Source organism: Lacerta agilis, chromosome 15 (genome assembly GCF_009819535.1).
Source record: "Lacerta agilis isolate rLacAgi1 chromosome 15, rLacAgi1.pri, whole genome shotgun sequence".
NCBI lineage: Eukaryota > Metazoa > Chordata > Lepidosauria > Squamata > Lacertidae > Lacerta > Lacerta agilis.
In genome coordinates this window covers 2,563,825-2,581,916 of record NC_046326.1, presented here as the reverse complement: position 1 = coordinate 2,581,916, position 18,092 = coordinate 2,563,825, and the positions used below count along the sequence as shown (strand labels likewise).

The 18,092-nt window shown below is 46.3% G+C and overlaps 1 protein-coding gene across 1 annotated transcript in view; it reads left to right on the top strand.

Annotated features, from left to right (window-relative positions):
* LOXL2 (lysyl oxidase like 2) overlaps window positions 1-18,092 on the top strand; it is an 86,415-nt gene that overhangs the window by 53,074 nt on the left and 15,249 nt on the right. Inside the window, 4 exon segments of the mRNA XM_033171437.1 lie at window positions 4,362-4,545; window positions 10,717-10,868; window positions 15,581-15,683; window positions 15,686-15,747. Coding sequence (XP_033027328.1) covers window positions 4,362-4,545; window positions 10,717-10,868; window positions 15,581-15,683; window positions 15,686-15,747 — 501 coding nt within the window.

Below are 18,092 nucleotides of genomic sequence, written 5' to 3'. Positions count from 1 at the left end.
TAGTATTCCTATTGTGCAAGGCCTCGTTTATAGCCTCCCTCCTGTTTTGAGCTGGGATGGTTTTTGACTGAGGACAGGGTATGTTCCATTTAGTGCTGGAAATGGCAAGGCTCTTGGCAAAACACTTGCCACATTCTTGTTCAAAATTCTTCTGTTCAAGCCAATTGACTGCTGAGCTGGCTGGCTTGGCTGAACTCAGCTCCTTGTTTCTCTCGTGCTGTCTGCTATTCTTGCTATGTAACTGTTAAATGTGGACACTGTTCCTTTCCGTTATATAACTGTGACTTGTAATGGATAAACAGCCCAAAGGAACAAACAGTACAAGCATTGGTTTTGGTGTTTTTTTTATAGATGAATGTTTGATGCTGGTGAAACTGGTTAGCAGCACTCCTGGAGATTATGGATCCATGATCCCATCTTGTAAAAAAAAACTGCCACACTTTAGTGCATGGGTAGCAAACTAAGGCCTGGGGGCTGAATCCAGCCCAATTGCCTTCTAAATCTGGCCTGCGGATGGTCTGGGAATCAGCATGTTTTCACATGAATAGAATGTGTCCTTTTATTTAAAATGCATCTCTGGATTATTTGTGGGGCATAGGAATTCGTTCTCTCCCCCCCCCAAAAAAACCATAGTCCGGCCCCCCACAAGGTCTGAGGGACAGTGACCGTCCCCCTGCTGAAAAAGTTTGCTGACCCCTGCTTTAGTGTCACACCTTGCTTCCTACATTCATAGCAGAGATAGAAATTGCAACAGGAAGCATGATGCCATTTAGGTTGCAGGCAGGTGTGTGTAGCTGGATTGATTAGCCTAGGCCAGGCACTTCCAACTTCCAAAAGTTTGCGTCTACTCCCAGTATAAAAAACTGTCAGTGATCCACCCATTGTCATTGGAGGGACCGGAGCGTGTGCAGGGTGCTGTGTGGAAGGTGGTGGCTAATGGACGCGGGAGGGGGGAGTTTAAGTGGGGGGAGGAAAGTGAGGCAAAAGTTCTCTCCCCCCCAAGCAGCCCTCTCCCCGTCAAGCCAGCCCTTTCACTCTCCCCCCCTCCCTGTCAGAGGGAGCCGTGCAGCTGACACGGATCCCAATCGCGCTTGCCCTCCCTCCTTTCCCACCACCTTCCCCCCATTGTCAAAGCGACCCAATGCTGGGCCACTGCTGCAGCTGTGAAGGCTGGGCCGGACGGCAAGTGCAAGGAATGTCGCCCGGTCCGGCCTTCCCTGCTGCAGTGGTGGCCCTGGCACTGGGTCCCTTTGCCCAGAACAGAAAGATGCCATAAAGAGCAAATTAAAGCAACTGGCAGGATGCCTGACCTGCTGGAAATCAAAATGTTGCAACCGTTCTAAGTGGGTGTGAGCAGCAGATTTTGATTAAAAGGGAGTGTAGTACAGTTCTGTGGCACATTCAACCAGACACAGCTAGCCAGAGATGGACGGATTGGTCTATTTCTAGTCTATGTCAGTTTCACATGTGCTTATTTTATGAGTCTCTTTGTGATTTTTTTTTTAAACACAACCGTATGAACATTCATATTTAAATATGTATTATATCTCAATGTAAGTATTTCTAAAGGTGTTATGCCCTAAACTATGGATTTCTTTGTACATATTGGTTTTTCTTTTGAGCTGAGAACTATATCACAAAATTCAGAGAAGCTTGAAATCCACAGGAGAGTTATGTTCCGATCAGTGTATTAATCCAGAAGGTGTGAATTAGGCCAGTTCACTCAAAAGGGCTGACTGGACACAATTCTCCTCCCTCCCTGGACCCAGCTCCTAGCTTGTGGAATGGCCACATCAGTGGTACACCACATGCTTTTTGTGCAAAGATCCCAGGTCCAATCCCTAGCATCTCCAGGCAGGGCTGGGTGAGACGCCGCTTTATCTACCAGTCAGTATAGACCATGCTGGGTTAGGGAGACCATTGTACAGAGTCAATTTAAAGCAACTTCCTATGTTTCTGATGCAGGGGGTCAGGGACCTGAGCTGCTGTGGCCTAATGGTACATCCTTAGTTCGTGGGAGTGGTCTCCTTGCATCTCATTTGTTTCACCCAGAGCTGACTGGGAGGGCCTCACAGAACCATTTGAGATTTTGCATATTTACTCCTTATGAAATGAAGGAAGGAAAGCACTGATGACGTTAGATCTACATGAGAAATGTCCTTGCAATACACTGCACTGTGAAGTTATTTGTGTAATAAGCATTAGGGCAGACCATCTGTCTGCGCCCTTTCCATTTAGTGCTGTCGAGATGAAATACCGGTACTCACTGAGCTGTAAACTCACAAGCCTTATGCAGGTTCTGGCTGTCCTGTGGCTGCTCCTGCCTTGTTTACAGTACGTATCTCCAGATTACAAACACTTGATGCTCTTTAAATCCCCAGCCTTTCACAAATCATGCAGTGTTCCATCATTCATTCATTCATTCACCCAATGTGCCTCAGAGGTAGCACTTTGTTCAGCAGCAACTTCTCCAGCTCATGCTTCCTTGCACCTTTAGCGGGTGACTTTGGGAGCCCGTGTGGCTGATGTTGTTGTGGGGAAGGGACTTGAAGCCTTTGGCTGGAAACTGCCTGGTCTCTCTTTGGCACTGAGCCAGGCAACAAGTCCCAAACATACTGCTGGGTGATGTGCTGCTTTCTCTCAGCGCAAGGGGCAGCTTGACTTTGATGAAATAAGTGGAGGGACCTGCAGGGACCAGGAATAGCTGTAAACTTTACAGTGCGACGTTTGGAGTCTTCTCTGCCTAGAAGGTCTCTCCCCTCCTGACTGGAATGAGACCCAAGGAGACAGTATCCTTGCAGCTTCTGCCTTCCCTGGCTCAGACTCAGCCCTCTAGTTAATTCTTGTCTGAATACACTCCCAATACATGACACCCCCTCTTTCTATCTAAGCTCAGAGACCCCTTTCTCTGGCTGGAGATATTTTCCTCAGAGTGGATGTCACACACAGACCAAACTGACTATCCCTCCAGCTCCTGCTCAACTATCTTAGAAAACAGCTCCTTTTATTCTCCCTCCCAAAGCGCTGGCTCCACCCCTCTTGGTAGCCAATCAAAGAGAGGCTCCGGCCCCTCTGGTAGAATTCTGAGGCACTGCATCACCAGACTCTGGTCTGGCTCAGATGTCCGTCACACCACCATTTGATTCCAAAATGCATCCACAAAACACCTGAGTTCTGGGGGAGTAGGAGGGTTTTTCCCCCTAATGGAACCTCAGACTAACCTAGCCAGGGTGGAGTTCCTGGAACAGCCCTGTTATCCTGTAAGAGGTATCAGAGAGTATATTTATTTCAGCACCAAGAATTGCTCTTTTTGTTTTTTATACATATATATAAGCATGGATTTTCAGTCCTCTAACTTTATGGGGGAGTGTGTACATCGTGTCCTTGGATCAGGAACCTGTTTTCAGTTTATTTAAAATATTTCCTATGGCTCATAGCTGTTGATGTTCTTGTTGGATTTGGGGACCTGAAGGAACATGAGCTTTAGATACTCCTGAGTGGACATTGCTGTGTCTTTTTTAATTCCAACTTTTCAGGAGCTGGAATTCAAAAATCATTATCATAATTAGTAAAGGCTGAAAGATGAGATCTTTATACCCGATACAAAACTCTGTCAAACAAATAAAATTTATCATGTAAGTCCATCATTTCCCCCTCCTTCATCCAAATTTAGATAATGTGCACAAATGTGTTTGGGTTGCACAATCTAGCCTGCTTCAGCTAATCATAGGGAGGGGACACGGAAGCTCCTCTTGACCTGTGAACTACTGAGAAGCCTAATCTGTCCCTTTAAGGCAGAGTTTAAAAAGAAAGTAGGCCAGGAACTACCTCATATTCCTTGAAGTGCCCATAAATTGGGGGAGGGGGATTTTAAATTTTGTTTGCATTTGAATGAGAAATTAGCTAGTTCACATTTCTCAAACCAGTATATAAACCGAAAACACATCTATTCTTTGAGATTCAGCTTTCCCCAAATTTTGTGATGCAGTTCTCTGACCAAATAGTTTGTACAAAGCTGTGTATGATTTTTTTTTTCAAAAGAGAAATAGCAAATTGCTGTGAAAATGTGAAGAACTGAATTAAAGATTGAAAATGCGGGAAAATGACTCCTCTATCCCCACAATGAATCACGCCCTAGGTTGCTGCATCGCTTAAACTTCTCTCCTTACAAAACGATGTGTGTTTTGACAACAATTTGCCACCTCCAGTAGTGTATTCAGGAAAATTGCATCTATAATCTGAGTTAATTTCATCTCCAGTTCCTAGTAGGAAGCAAATTGCTCCACGTTTAGACAGTTGCCTGTGATGTTTACATTCCTATGAACTTAAGGTTTTTTTTTCCATTGGTCTTTATCTTTCAGTTTCCCCTGGTGAGGTTAAAGGGTGGAGCCAAGATTGGTGAAGGTCGCATTGAAGTGCTGATGAATGGGGAATGGGGAACTGTTTGCGATGACCAGTGGAACCTCATTTCTGCAAGTGTAGTCTGCCGAGAGCTAGGCTTTGGATCTGCCAAAGAGGCTATTATGGGTGCAAGGCTTGGGCAAGGTAAGCATGCTTCCTGTGAAGGAATCTTTAGAGTGGGCTATCGGGACAGCAAGACGAAGAACTCAGTGGCTGAGCATCTGCTTTGTGTGAAGAAAATCCCAGGTTCAATCCCCAGCACCTCTGGTTTAAAATAAAGGGACCAAGTATCAACGCTGGGCAACAACTCAGCAAGCCTTGGAGAGCTGCTGCCATATACCCCGTCTTTTCCCCCGACAAAGACTCAAGGTGGCTTACAGATAAAAACAAAAACAGCTAAAACATTTTTTTAAACCATCATTTAAAAAAAAAATTAAACACACACACATGAGAGAGAGAGAGAGAATATATATTATACAAATAATTACAGTAAAAATAGCACAGTATCAGCCATTTCATTAAAAGCAGTTGGTTCTCAAAAGCCTATTGGAACAAGAAAGTCTTGACCTGCTAGTGGAAGGACAACAAGGAGGGAGCCTGTCGAACTTCTCTAGGGAGGGAGGTCCATAGTCTGGAGCAACCACTGAGAAGGCCCTCTCCTTCACCCCTACCAAGAGTGCCTGTGAGAGTGGTGGGACTGAGAGAAGGGCCTCCCCCCAAAAGTTGTCAGGTTAGAGAGACAAGTCGTCTAACCTGGAACAAGACATCTTCCTATGTTCCTAACTTCTAATGCAATACCAAGACCATGGTCCATACTGACAGATATTCTGAATACCCACAGAGGGACTCATATTAAGGTGCAATGTGTGTCTGTACAGAGACACGTTGATCTCACATGTAGGGAATCCTATCAGTGAAGGCTGAGACATTCAGTCTTGGGGAAGTTGCAGGTCTTGCTGTCACCACAACATTGTCCTGCATTGTAACTTTTGTTTTTCCTCTTAGGTGTGAATGACAACTACTTGCTTACTTGAGGGGTGCACTTGATCCCACCCCTCAATGTCTTTATCATGCTAGAAAAGAAATCTTTTTTGGCCCAAGATCTGCATTCCTTTATGGGCAACATCCAGGGGGACATATACCAGCAGAGGATGAGCCCAGAGGCAAAAGCAGCAGCACCAGCAGCAAAACGGATGGGGCGATGAATGTGGCTCCTACCTTTGTGCAACAGGAAACAAAACAGATTTCTGACACACAAACTCCATCCAGGCAAACAAGAGGCATTATCAGTCCCAAGGACATGTTATTGGAGTGCTTTGGCCTGGCTGAGCAGGTTGTTAAATGGAACAGAGCAGGTCTGCTGCAGGTGGGGCTTGGACAGAGTCCTGAGAGCCAGATAGAGAGGCCTGGAGGGTGACATGTGGCCTGTGGACTGGAATGTGACACAAGAAAGAGGAGGAGAGGCATTTTGCAAAATTTGGAGCTGGTTTGCATCTTCGTTGCTTAAAAGTATATCCTCCTTCCCCTCTATAATGGGATTATTATGTGAAAACAATCAAACACAATATGAACAACTAATTAGAAAACTCCCAGCAGCCAAAATATCTAGGAGACTTCCAAAGCCTGATTAAAAAGTTATAAACTACTTTCCTGAATGCAAACAAATCTTTAGGTTTTAAGAGGCGGGAAGCGGGCCCAGGGTCCTTATGCGGCCTCACTGCCCAGACCTCCAGGCTCTCCCCAGGCCACACCACCCTCCCTGGCCACTCCCCTTGCCAGCCCTGCCTTGTGCTCTTCCTTGGGTGTTTTTGCCTTCTTGGATTGTATCCTTGAACCCTGATAATGCCTGCATGGAGCAGTGTGTGTGTGTGTGTGTTGAACAGGGATGGGGAACTCTATGATTTTCCAGGTGTGGTGGACTACAGCTCCCGTCTTCCCCTGGGGTTGGAGTCCAACAGCATCTGGAGGACCACAGGGATAGAAAGTAGCCTGCTGTACACAGGGTAAAGGTTACCAGGGCTACTCCACCCACTTTTGCCTGTGGCCCCATCCATCGCGGGCATGTGGCCCCCAGCAGGGAGCGTGGTCCTCAAGTTGGGGGGAAAAGGTTCCTTGCAGCTTTGTGAGGCAATTGTTTCCACGGACTCTTCTTCAAGCCTCCAAATCACCCCCCAGGCCTGTGTTACTATCCACTACCTAACCAAAAACCACACCATAAAACACAATGGAAGGGTGAAATGCCTCCAGAGCTGTGTGGTTTGGGGTGAAGGAAAAGGAAAAGGAATAAAAACGTATGAGACACACTGCAGCTCTCTGGAATCTTAAAAATGCAAGCTTGCCAGCCAAGCTGCACACAGAGCTCTCTGATGTGAATTTAATTGCGGTTATGGCTGCAGAAGTGCCAGCCATCACACGAAAAGGTTGGGCTGCCACGTGATGGGCTCAAGCGTGCTGCCTGCTGCCACATTACACAGTCAGACCTTGGAAACTCTCTCTCTCTCTTTTTACCATCTTGGGTGGCTGAGCTGAAAAAGACCTCTCTCTACCTGAGGCCTTGGCAAGTTGCTGCTGCCAGCCAGAACAAGCAATATTTGGTTTGATGGATCGATGCTGTAACCAATAGGTGGCTTTGTATGTTGGAGGCAAAATGCTAGCGTAAATGGATGTTGGGCCTTTCTTAAGTCCTTAAAACCAATCTAGGCTAGATATGCTTTGATTGGAGAAGAGAAGGTTAAGGGGAGAAGTGATTATGGTCTTCTAATATCTGAAGAGCTGTCATAACAGAATATATATGGATCAGACTACTTGTCTGTGTCTCAAGGCAGCAGGACTAGGAACTGATGGGTAGAAATGGCAAAGAGGCATATTTCGGCCAGACAGTGGGTGATGCTTTCTAATAGTAAGGGTGTTTGACAGTGCAGCAGGCTGCCTCAGGTATTTATGGGTTCTCCTTCATTAGAGGTTTTAAAACAGATGCCGGACATCCCTCTGTCAAGGTTGCTATAACTGCATCCTGCGTGGCAGATCCTGCAGATCCATCTCTAGGATTCTATGATCTGGCAAATTTGGGATTTTCACATCAGTTAATTGGCTCCAAACCCTCACATTATGGATTGTATACAACTAACCTCTTCTCAGAGTAGACCCATTGAAATTAATAGACCTAAGTTAATCATGTCTATTAATTCAGAGTATGCCATTAGTGAAAGGCTAAAACTACAAAAATACACATGCACACACACAAACACTAGTATAGTGGAGAAAGTGCGGGACTTGAGAAAACAAGGACTCCAAGCCTTGCACAGCAGTGAAACTCACTAGGAGATCCTGGGCCGGTAGTCTTTGTCAGCATAATCTACCTCACAGGGTTACTGTGAGGATAAATGGGGAACAACCCCAGACATGCTGCTTTGAGTTTTTGTGATGAAGAATGGAATGCAGGTGTGATAAATGCCTCTACTGCATCATGTGTGTGTAGGTAAGTTGCCCCCTTCCAGCCTATGATACATTTCTTGGACTCCTGGAAAAGCTGCTCCACACTCTCCCAAACAAAGCTTCTCTCCATCAGAAGGTGGCGTCTTCTGATTCATTGGTTCTTGGGACAGGTGTTGGCTCACGCACTTTGCCCTTGGCTGGAAATGTTTTGCTTGGTCCTTAATAAGTCAAGAAAATCACAAAGTGAGGGATTGAACCAAGGACCTTCTTCGTACAAAGCAGCTGTTCTGCCACTGGGCTGTGATTCCCTCCCTGAATGGCCTGGATATCTGAATCGAAACTTGATGGTGACAGTCCTTTCCAGTTGCTTAGTCTGAATGATAGCACAATTTTCTTCCAAAGCTGGCAGAATTAAATACAGTGGTACCTCAGGTTACAGACACTTCAGGTTACAGACTCCGCTAACCCAGAAATAACGCTTCAGGTTAAGAACCTTGCTTCAGAATAAGAACAGAAGTTGTGCTCTGGCGGCGCAGCAGCAGCGGGAGGCCCCATTAGCTAAAGTGGTGCTTCAGGTTAAGAACAGTTTCAGCTTAAGAACGGACCTTTGGAACGAATTAAGTTCTTAACCTGAGGTACCACTGTACTGGGGAAAGAGTTGGCTAGCTGGAACTCTGAACAAAAGCCCCCACACTGCCACTATTTGATTGCAGGTCTGACTGATTAAGGAATGGCTGGACCAGACATCGGCAACCTCCGGCCCATGGGCCAGATGCAGCCCATGAAGGCCGTTTTACCGGCCCACACGCCACGCAACCGAGCCGCCTGCTTGGCAGGCCCCCCATGCCCTGCGCTAAACCAGTGCGGCGTGGTGCCTTGCCGAGCAGTGCCAAAAATTGCGTCTGCACGTGTCCAGATGCCGAAAATCACTTCTGCGCAGGCGTGATTTTTGGTGTCTGGGCATACGCAGAAGCTATTTCCGGCGCCATGGACATGTGCAGACGTGATTTCTAGCAACTCCCTGTGCATGTCCGGGCCGCGGACGCTCTCCATGGGCTTGATCTGGCCCACAGCCAGATAACCTTGCCAACGCCTGGGCTGGACAATGACCAGGATGTGGGGGGGGGCATTGCAATATGATAGTTGGGGGTCAACTCCTGCCCCAAAGATTTTGGAGGGGGCCAAGCTAAAAAAATTTGGGATGGAGGAGGCCGAGTGCAGAGCCAAGTGTGACACAGCTTCAGTGGCCGGCTTCTTTTCCTCTTGCTGCTGCTGTGGAGAGGAAGGAGGCGGGAAGCAGCCCCCAGCCAAGCTTGGAGCTGAGCGCAGTGTGGCAGCCCCCGGGAGGTGGCGGCAGCAGGAAAACAAGGAGGAGCTGCCAGCCATTGAAGCCACGCTGCCACCATGTTTGGCTCCACCCCCTGGCTCCTCCCGACATCCTGATGTTGTGCATACAGTATCAGCTGCCGCCCCCCCCAAAAAAACCTGCCTCGCAAGTTGGTGCCTCTGATGAGAATCCATGCAAACACACAGGATGTTTAATTAGTAAATGAATACTTGTTTGATGGGCTATCACCAAGAAAATGAGAAGTGGAGTTTCAATGGGTACAGAAGACAGGATGAGGTACAAATTGCACAAGCTATTCAGGGCATGCTTGATACACAGAAGCATCTCCATAAGCAGCTTCACCCAAAGACCTGTGTTGCCTTAGCACCTCTCCGGGCTGGTGCTTTATCCCAGGCGTATCCTGCAGCATGTTTTTGACACAGTAATAGTGCATCAGTCGTGGATTTATTCTGCTTTGTTGGTTGTTCTGTGATATTGTGCCCAACACTACCACATTACTGTTCTTCAGAGGGGCTGTAATACAAGAAAAGCCCCATCTACTGAACATCTGTGGTATGAAGAGCTATGACATCTAGGCAGCTTTCTTGTTGTTTAGTCGTGTCCGACTCTTCGTGACCCCACGGACCAGAGCACGCCAGGCACTACCTACAAGATATGCACTCACTGGAAATGAAATGCTAAGGCTGCACCAAAACCTTTGCATGGTTTTGCAAATAATATTGAAAGCAGAACCATGTGTGACTGCCCCAATAGCATTGTGAGCACAAATCATCATGAATGCGTTAGAGGCTAAGGCTGCAGTATTGTAGGGACTTACTTCAATGCAACAAGACTTCTCAGTAAACATACATAGGTCCAGGCTGCAACAGATTTATTGGAGAACGGGCTTCAGGCTTAACAAGCAACCAACTTTGCCTAACTAGGTCCCAGTTTTATCTATGTTAAAGTGGGAAGTGTGAGTCATTCTACACCCAAAAAACCAAATAATTTTTTTTGATGATAAAATACTTATTCAAGCCTTATTCAAGCTCAAAACATCCTGTGGAATCCTTTTGTATTCTCAGGAGGCCAAACAATCTTGGACTTCTCAAGTAGCCCACCTGTATTTGAAGTTACTTGTTTTTCTGTTCTTTTATATTGCCCTGGAAAAAGCATCCTAGTTCCCATTGAAATGTCAGAGCTTGATCAAGTGCAGGTTCCTGATGGGGAGGAAATTGCCAAAAGTGCTGGGTAATATATATTTTGCTTCCAGTTCCCCAGCTGAAGTTCGTAAATGATGGAGAAGTGGAAAGTTGGCCTTTCTTTTCTTTCTGGCCTCTTTATTGTAACAAAATAAACTACTGGAAATAATTTCTCAAGCAGTTTTAAAAAAAGTGGCCAGAAGCATTAGCAGAAATCCTTACTCTGTATCTGAAGTTTCTAGATCTTGGGATTTAATAAGTTTATAGTTCTGAAGTATGATATCTGAAATCCATTGTTTCTTCATCTTATTTGCTGTAGAAAATTGAGAATGTGTGTGTTTCTTCTTCAAGGTATGGGCCCCATTCATGTCACTGAAGCAAATTGCAAAGGATTTGAAAAGTCTTTCACAGACTGCAAATTCAGCACACAGTTAGGAAGTTGCACTCATGAAGAAGATGCTTCTGTTAGATGCAATGTTCCAGCTATGGGATTCCAAAACCAGGTGAGGAACAGAGCTGTCTTGTCTATAATGGGAGAACCATTTTTCTGGGTTTTTTTTTTTTTTGGTATTTTATGATATTTCCCACAAGCAACAGTTCCCCTACACAAGCAAGTGTGAAAATAAACTCTGGGCTAACTCACAGGAACTAATTCACAGGAATATTTCAGAAAGCCAGCACCCTTTTCCACAGCCTACTGCAAAAGTTGGAAAATTCAGACCATGCTGACCATTTTGAAGTGTCACACTAAACCATAGTTGAACATGCCAAGAAAGAACCTAGATGAGTTCAAGGGAAGGGCTTGCATGCTTCCCTGCCTGCCTCTCCTCTAGCATGGCTTTTGCTTCCAATTTCCCTTAACCACAGTTTAGCTTGCCATAGGTATCCTAAGCTGTAGCTAATGTTTACTGTGGTTTTAAAAAATAAAAAAACAAACTAGCTTCATAACCCACTATTCACAGGTTGTCAGTTTATGAAACAACTAGCTGCATTTAAGCACCAGAGGAAGAGAAAAGAGGTGGGAATGAGCAAACCTGAGGCTTTCTGAAGTAGGTCAACTAGGGTTTAGTATGACATAAAAACTTTCCCACTGTGGGTGCAATCCAAAACCCACAGTGCCACAACAGCTTTATTAAGGTAAAGGTAAAGGGACCCCTGACCATCAGGTCCAGTCGTGTCCGACTCTGGGGTTGCGGCGCTCATCTCTATAGGCCGAGGGAGCCGGCGTTTGTCTACAGACAGCTTCCGGGTCATGTGGCCAGCATGACAAAGCCGCTTCTGGCGAACCAGAGCAGCGCACGGAAATGCCGTTTACCTTCCCGCCGGAGCGGTCCCTATTTATCTACTTGCACTTTCACATGCTTTCGAACTGCTAGGTGGGCAGGAGCTGGGACTGGGCAACGGGAGGTCACCCCGTGGCAGGGATTCGAACCGCCGACCTTCTGATCAGCAAGCCCTAGGCTCTGTGGTTTAACCCACAGCGCCACCTGGGTCCCTACAGCTTTATTAGGATCAACCAAAATGTCAGAATTTTTTGGGCAAGCTTTTGATTTCTCCTGCACTTTTCATCACACAGGATGTTGAACAAAGTGGTAGCAGGAGGGAAGGAAAAACATGGCATGGTTTTTATCCTCAAGGCTGCAGTACTTAAGCTGGAGTATAGAAGGAGTCATGCAACATTAACTTGAATGCAGAGCTCTCCATCCCTTGCCTGGTCATATCAAGATCCATAGCTCAATAGTAGACAACAGTTGTGCGTGCTGAAGATCTCAAGGTTGAAGTCTTTGTATCTCTCTAGTCAAAAGGAGCACTGGCGTAGCCCCGGGCAGCCGATCCCTTTAGGGTTCCATCTTGGCTGCCCCCCCCCCCACCCGGGCAGCCATGTATTTGTATGAGACTTGTTGTCACCCTCATAATCCGTGTTTGTGTACTGCAGAACAGATGAGACCTGGGGTTGGTTCAGAGCAGGAGTTGCCAACCTGCTGCCCAAGGTGGCTAAGATAGCTTCCAGTGGTGTCCCTGGGCAGATGCCCAAGACTGTGGGTTTTCTTTTCTTTTTTTAAAAATCGGTCCATAGCCCTCCTAGAGGTCTAGAAATAAAGTTATGGGGCAAAATGTGCAGGTCCCTTCCAAGCAAATTTTGTGAAATTAAGAGTGGTGTGGCCACTCACGTTCTGCATGCAAGCTCCCCACTGGCATCTGGCTTACAACTATGAGAACAGGATGCTTGACTAGATGGCACTTGAGTCTGATGCAGTTGGGCACGATGTGCTACATTGCAGTACTTTATTGGCAAAATGGCAGCCACTTGAAGAAGCCATCATGTGCAATTCAACCTCACTGCAGATGTTCAAGAAGAAGAAGAAGAAGAGTTTGGATTTGATATCCCGCTTTTCACTACCCAAAGGAGTCTCAAAGCGGCTAACATTCTCCTTTCCCTTCCTCCCCCACAACAAACACTCTGTGAGGTGAGTGGGGCTGAGAGACTTCAGAGAAGTGTGACTAGCCCAAGGTCACCCAGCAGCTGCATGTGGAGGAGTGGAGACACGAACCCGGTTCCCCAGATAACGAGTCTACCGCTCTTAACCACTACACCAAATAATGCATTTGTCAATGCACAGTAAAAGCTGGATCCAGTGCTTGGCAACATGGGCCCACAGGTGGCTAGAGACCAATAATATGCACAAGCTCTTCAAGTAGCTACTGTGTCCCCCTCCCACCCCAAGGTGATGCTTTGGACTACTTCTTAAAAGTGTTACTACCGGTAAATATGTATTTAGTTTTAATGAGAATGAGAAGAGGCTTTGCTCAGCCCTTCACTTTGAGGTCCCCTTCAAATGTTGACTCAAGATCTTGGCTGGCAGGCAGACCACTGAACTTGTGAGATTTGTATCCTGATCATTTGGCCAGACTCTACTTGTTCCATTCACTTTAACATCTGTGTTCTTTTAGACCTGGAGAGCAGAACATAGAGCAGCATGCTAGTCATTCTTCAAGATCTGCGCTTCATAAACACTCCTGTGCTTCTCACTGCTGGTAGCATTAAAACTTTCCCAAATATGCAACTTTAAAGGGCACTAAGGAAGCTGCCTTATACCAGACAATTGGAGCTGATCTGAAGCCCTTCTCTAGCGTAAACATTTGTGCCCATCTCTGTGATACTTGGCACTAGAAATTACTTTAGGCATACTGTAGGTCACATCAACATCTGCTTCAGACCCTCAGCCAAAGAGGCGCTGCAACTTTGTTATGTACAAGGCTTTTCTTAAACCCAGGTCCCATGTCCTGGGGAAGGGGGCATACTCTGAGACCCGATCCTGAGGGATGGCCAGTCCACAGGTCTCAACAGCAAAGTTCCCAGGGCCCACATGGCTGGCTTCATCTGCCCAGCTACTGGCAAATTAACCACCAATCAATATGCAATTGCATTAATGGGGCGGGAGACAGATGGACAAGGAAGGCCTTTAAAAGCTGTTCCTATAATGAGTGATGCGGAGAAGTGGAAAGTTCAGCAAGCAAAAGTCAAGCAGCTCCCAATCATCTCAAACCATAAACCCACCGATGAAGCATTAGAGCCAATTGTACAATTCATAGTTGTAGGTCCCAGAGGAGGCCTGAAGGTCGCTAAATCCAGCTAATCTCTAAGTAAATGGAGTGCCGCCCTGGACACTTAAAGCACTGACCACTGTTGAACTTGAGAATGTTTTCACACATCGTGATCGCCGAAGAATTGATGCTTTTGAATTATGGTGCTGGAGGAGACTCTTGAGAGTCCCATGGACTGCAAAAAGATCAAACTTATCCATCCTTAAAGAAATCAGCCCTGAGTGCTCACTAGAAGGACAGATCCTGAAGTTGAGGCTCCAGTACTTTGGCCACCTCATGAGAAGACTCCCTAGAAAAGACCCTGATGTTGGGAAAGATGGAGGGCACAAGGAGAAGGGGACGACAGAGGATGAGATGGTTGGACAGTGTTCTCGAAGCTACTAACATGAGTTTGGCCAAACTGCGAGAGGCAGTGAAGGATAGGCGTGCCTGGCGTGCTCTGGTCATGAAGAGTCGGACACGACCGAACGACTGAACAACAAGCATAGTGATCTTGCCCATAGTTCTGCACAAACTATATCAACGTTGGGCTTATCCACACCTCTGTTTGCACTGCTGCTTAACCACTGAATTGGAACAAAAAGCAACTGGGCTTTTCCACAGATTGCATTTTGTTCTGATTTAGTTCTAAAGAACTGGCTTTCCAGGGGAAAGCAGTGGTGCAAAGCCCAAACTGCTCAGCCCTGTGCCTAGAAAGCACCAAACATGCGAAAAACCACTCAGCCTTGTGCTTTCTAGGAACAGGATAAACAGACGTGTGGATGAGCCTGTTGTGCAATTCAGCCATTAAAAACCGGGGTCTTCGGGTGATTATCTGGATGCTTGCAAGTCAACTAGAGACAGAACTGTGTTAGGTGTTAGAAATCACACAGGCCAGCCAGGGAGACGCTACTGACTTTTAATAAGCTAATTTGCCAGGGACTGTACTTGTTGCATTTCTCCTTTCCCCATTTTGATGCTCTGTGTAGAATTGCCCTGTGCACACTTCCTTGCGAGTAAGCTGCATTGAATTCAGTGGGATTTACTTAGGAACATAAGAAGACCCCTGATAGATCAGACCAAAGGACCATCTAGCCCACCATCATGTTCTCACAATGGCCAGCCACATGCTGATGGGAAGCCGGCAGGACTGAGCACGATGCTTTTCATTACCAGCAAAGTATTCAGAGGCCATCCACCTCCAACACGGGAGGCAGTACATAGCTGCTAGGACTAAGGGCATGATTAAGTACATATATGTTGTTTTGGGAAATTGTTGCGCGATGGGCCAATGGCCGTAATAATATCTATCTATCTATCTATCTATCTATCTATCTATCTATCTATCTAAGGGCTTGTCCACACTGCTGTTTGTCTTGTGCTTTCTTAGAACTGGCATCAGATCAGCAGCACTGGTCCAAAAGGTTTTCATATAAATCCCAGCGCAGAAACGCAAAAAAATAATAAATCACTTTTTACCTTTGTTGGCACAAACAATTTGATTTAAGTTTCTAAGTAACAAGTTTCAACAGGAAATGCTCCCCTTTGCTGTTTGCACAGGACCAGGTTGTTTTTTGGTGACAGGAGCTATCAATTTTTATTTTTATTTTTCTTCTTTTATAATCTACAGATACGTTTGAGTGGTGGCCGCACACCCTACGAAGGCCGGGTGGAAGTCCTCCAGGAGCACAATGGCACACTCAAGTGGGGCACAGTCTGCAGTGACAAATGGGCACGATAGAAGCCATGGTGGTCTGTCGCCAGCTCGGCCTTGGCTATGCTGCCCACGCCTTCCAGGTATGTTGATAATTATTGGACGGTGGGCCAATGGGATAAGAATAATATTACCTAGGATCCAATTTGAACACCAACCTGCTACATGGGAACCACCTGTCATTTTTCATTATACTTGTTTGCTTTCTTTATCTGTCTGTCTCCATCTCTCTTTCCATACCCCCAGTAGACAACCTCCAAGACTCTTAATTCCTTGTAGCATGAGCCACAAGCAGCCTTAACTTCTTCAAGCAGCCTTAACTTCTGCTTTTAAGGAATGTTCCAGTCATACATTAGAGAATCGCAACCTCATTTGTATTAAAAGTTGGCAAAACTAGGGAGGCCTAAAATTATTGGGCCATGTGAGACTTGAAATGGGTCGTGGAAATTGAACATTCATCTATACCCAAATAATCCAGTTCTTCTTTAAGAGCAACTTGTACCCATGAGGGAAAAGTAGTAATGTTGGTTTTAGGTCACTGCAGGAGAGTTACAATGTCTTTGTGAAATAAGCTATATGGTCTTGCAGTATCCATTGAAAATTCTTGAAGTATTAAGACAAGCAACTGTGGTAGAAAGTGGACCGTATAATAGATTTGCAGCAACAAGTAAAATGTAATACAGAAATGAAAGAACCCCAGGAGAATGTTTAAGATGAAATCATGTCCCAGGGATGGAGAACCTTTTTTGGCCAGTGGGCTAGCTCTTTGTCTCCTCACCCCTGGCAAGCTGTTTCTGACAGATGGGTGGGGCCACCAACTGTCCATCACCAGCCGTTACTATGATGTAACATGACTGCCCTTGGAAACCCCAGTTGTGGGCTTGGCTTCCCCATCGCATGGAGCAAATGGGGGTGCCTGGTGGGCCAGGTTTGTCCCAGATGATTCCCCAGCCCTGGTCTATTGGAAGACACAAATGATCAAGACTTATAACACATTAAATAGGTTGTGAAAATTAGATCTTCATCTAGGCAACACTCAAATCTTCCAATTCTTAGAGCTCTTTTGGTCTATATTATAAAATGTGTTGGGTTTAAACTATTGTTGGGAGAGTATTTTGGTTTCTGTCTGCATGGAAATGCTCTGCTAAGTAGAAAAACTACTCTATGAAACAGCTGGCTTGGGTACTAATAGTGAGTAAATCTGTTGTCCAGGAGACTTCCAGCTTGCCACCTGCAGCTTCATTTGAGAAAATAGACCAGTGCTCCCCTCACATAGGGTGGCCATACACATCTGGGGTTTCCTGGACACGTCCTCTTTCTTAGTGTTAATATTTCTATCTGGGCAGATTTTTTTAATTTCGCAAAGTGTGCAAGGTTTTGTTTTGTTTGGGACATACAAACATATGTAACACACACACACTCCTGGTGGCGGTGTTACCCCTTTCATCCTCCGTGGTGTGTGCACTTCTGGTGGCACTTAAATACCCCCCCCCCCGCGCGCGTGCGCGCAGGTGTAATCTTAATTTCCTGAAGTGCATCTGTGTCCTGCCGGCGTGCTTGGTGTGCGTTGTGTAGGAGCAGGCAGGCAGGCGAGAGGGAGAGGCTGAGGGAGGAGGCAGGCAGGCAGGCAGGCAGGCGAGGTCTGCAGAGTGCATGGCTGGATGGTAAAGAGAATGGGTGGGCAGGTGGACATGTGTAGAGACAGGTGGCAGTTCGTTTCCCCTTAATGACAGCACTGGCAGGTAGGTGGCAGGGTTGCTTTTCCCCTTGGCAGCCCAGAGCCTCCGCTGTCCTGGTCATGGTGACCTGAAGAAGTCATGCGGGCTTGTGACCGGCATGTCTCCTCTTCATTCGCTGCCACAGCTGCTTCCCCAACCTCTCCAACCCCACCAGCCACTTTCCTTCACCCTCATGAGGCAGGCTGAGCTCCCAGGTGCCAGTCTGTGAGTTAGCAGCATGAGAGGCTGTGGAGAAACCAAGGGTGTGAGGGGCCGGGAAGTGAGGAGGGGAGGAAATAACCAAAAAAAGAAACAAAACAACGCTATGCCAGGGCACATCCTCTCCCTTCCCTCCATGAAGGTGCGTGACACTTCTCTCCTTCCTTAGTTTCAGAGAACTTTTTGTAAGTTGCTTCACTTGCTGACAATGCACATGCAGCCCCCCCCCAAATGGCAAACATACCCTCTTTTTTACATTTCAAAATATGGCAGGCCTATCCTCACCAGTGGATCTTGTCCATTCTGTTGTATAGCAGCTAAGTGCTTCCTAAGGAGGGTGTGTGGGTAGGTGAATCGGGATTACAAAGAGTCCTTCCTAGCCAACGAATTTGGATCAACTCTTCACAGGGAGAAGATCCTACATTCAGTTTGTGACACAATCCCAGCTTAAAACACAGCTAGCGCATTGTTTTTTTCAATTCACATCAAAG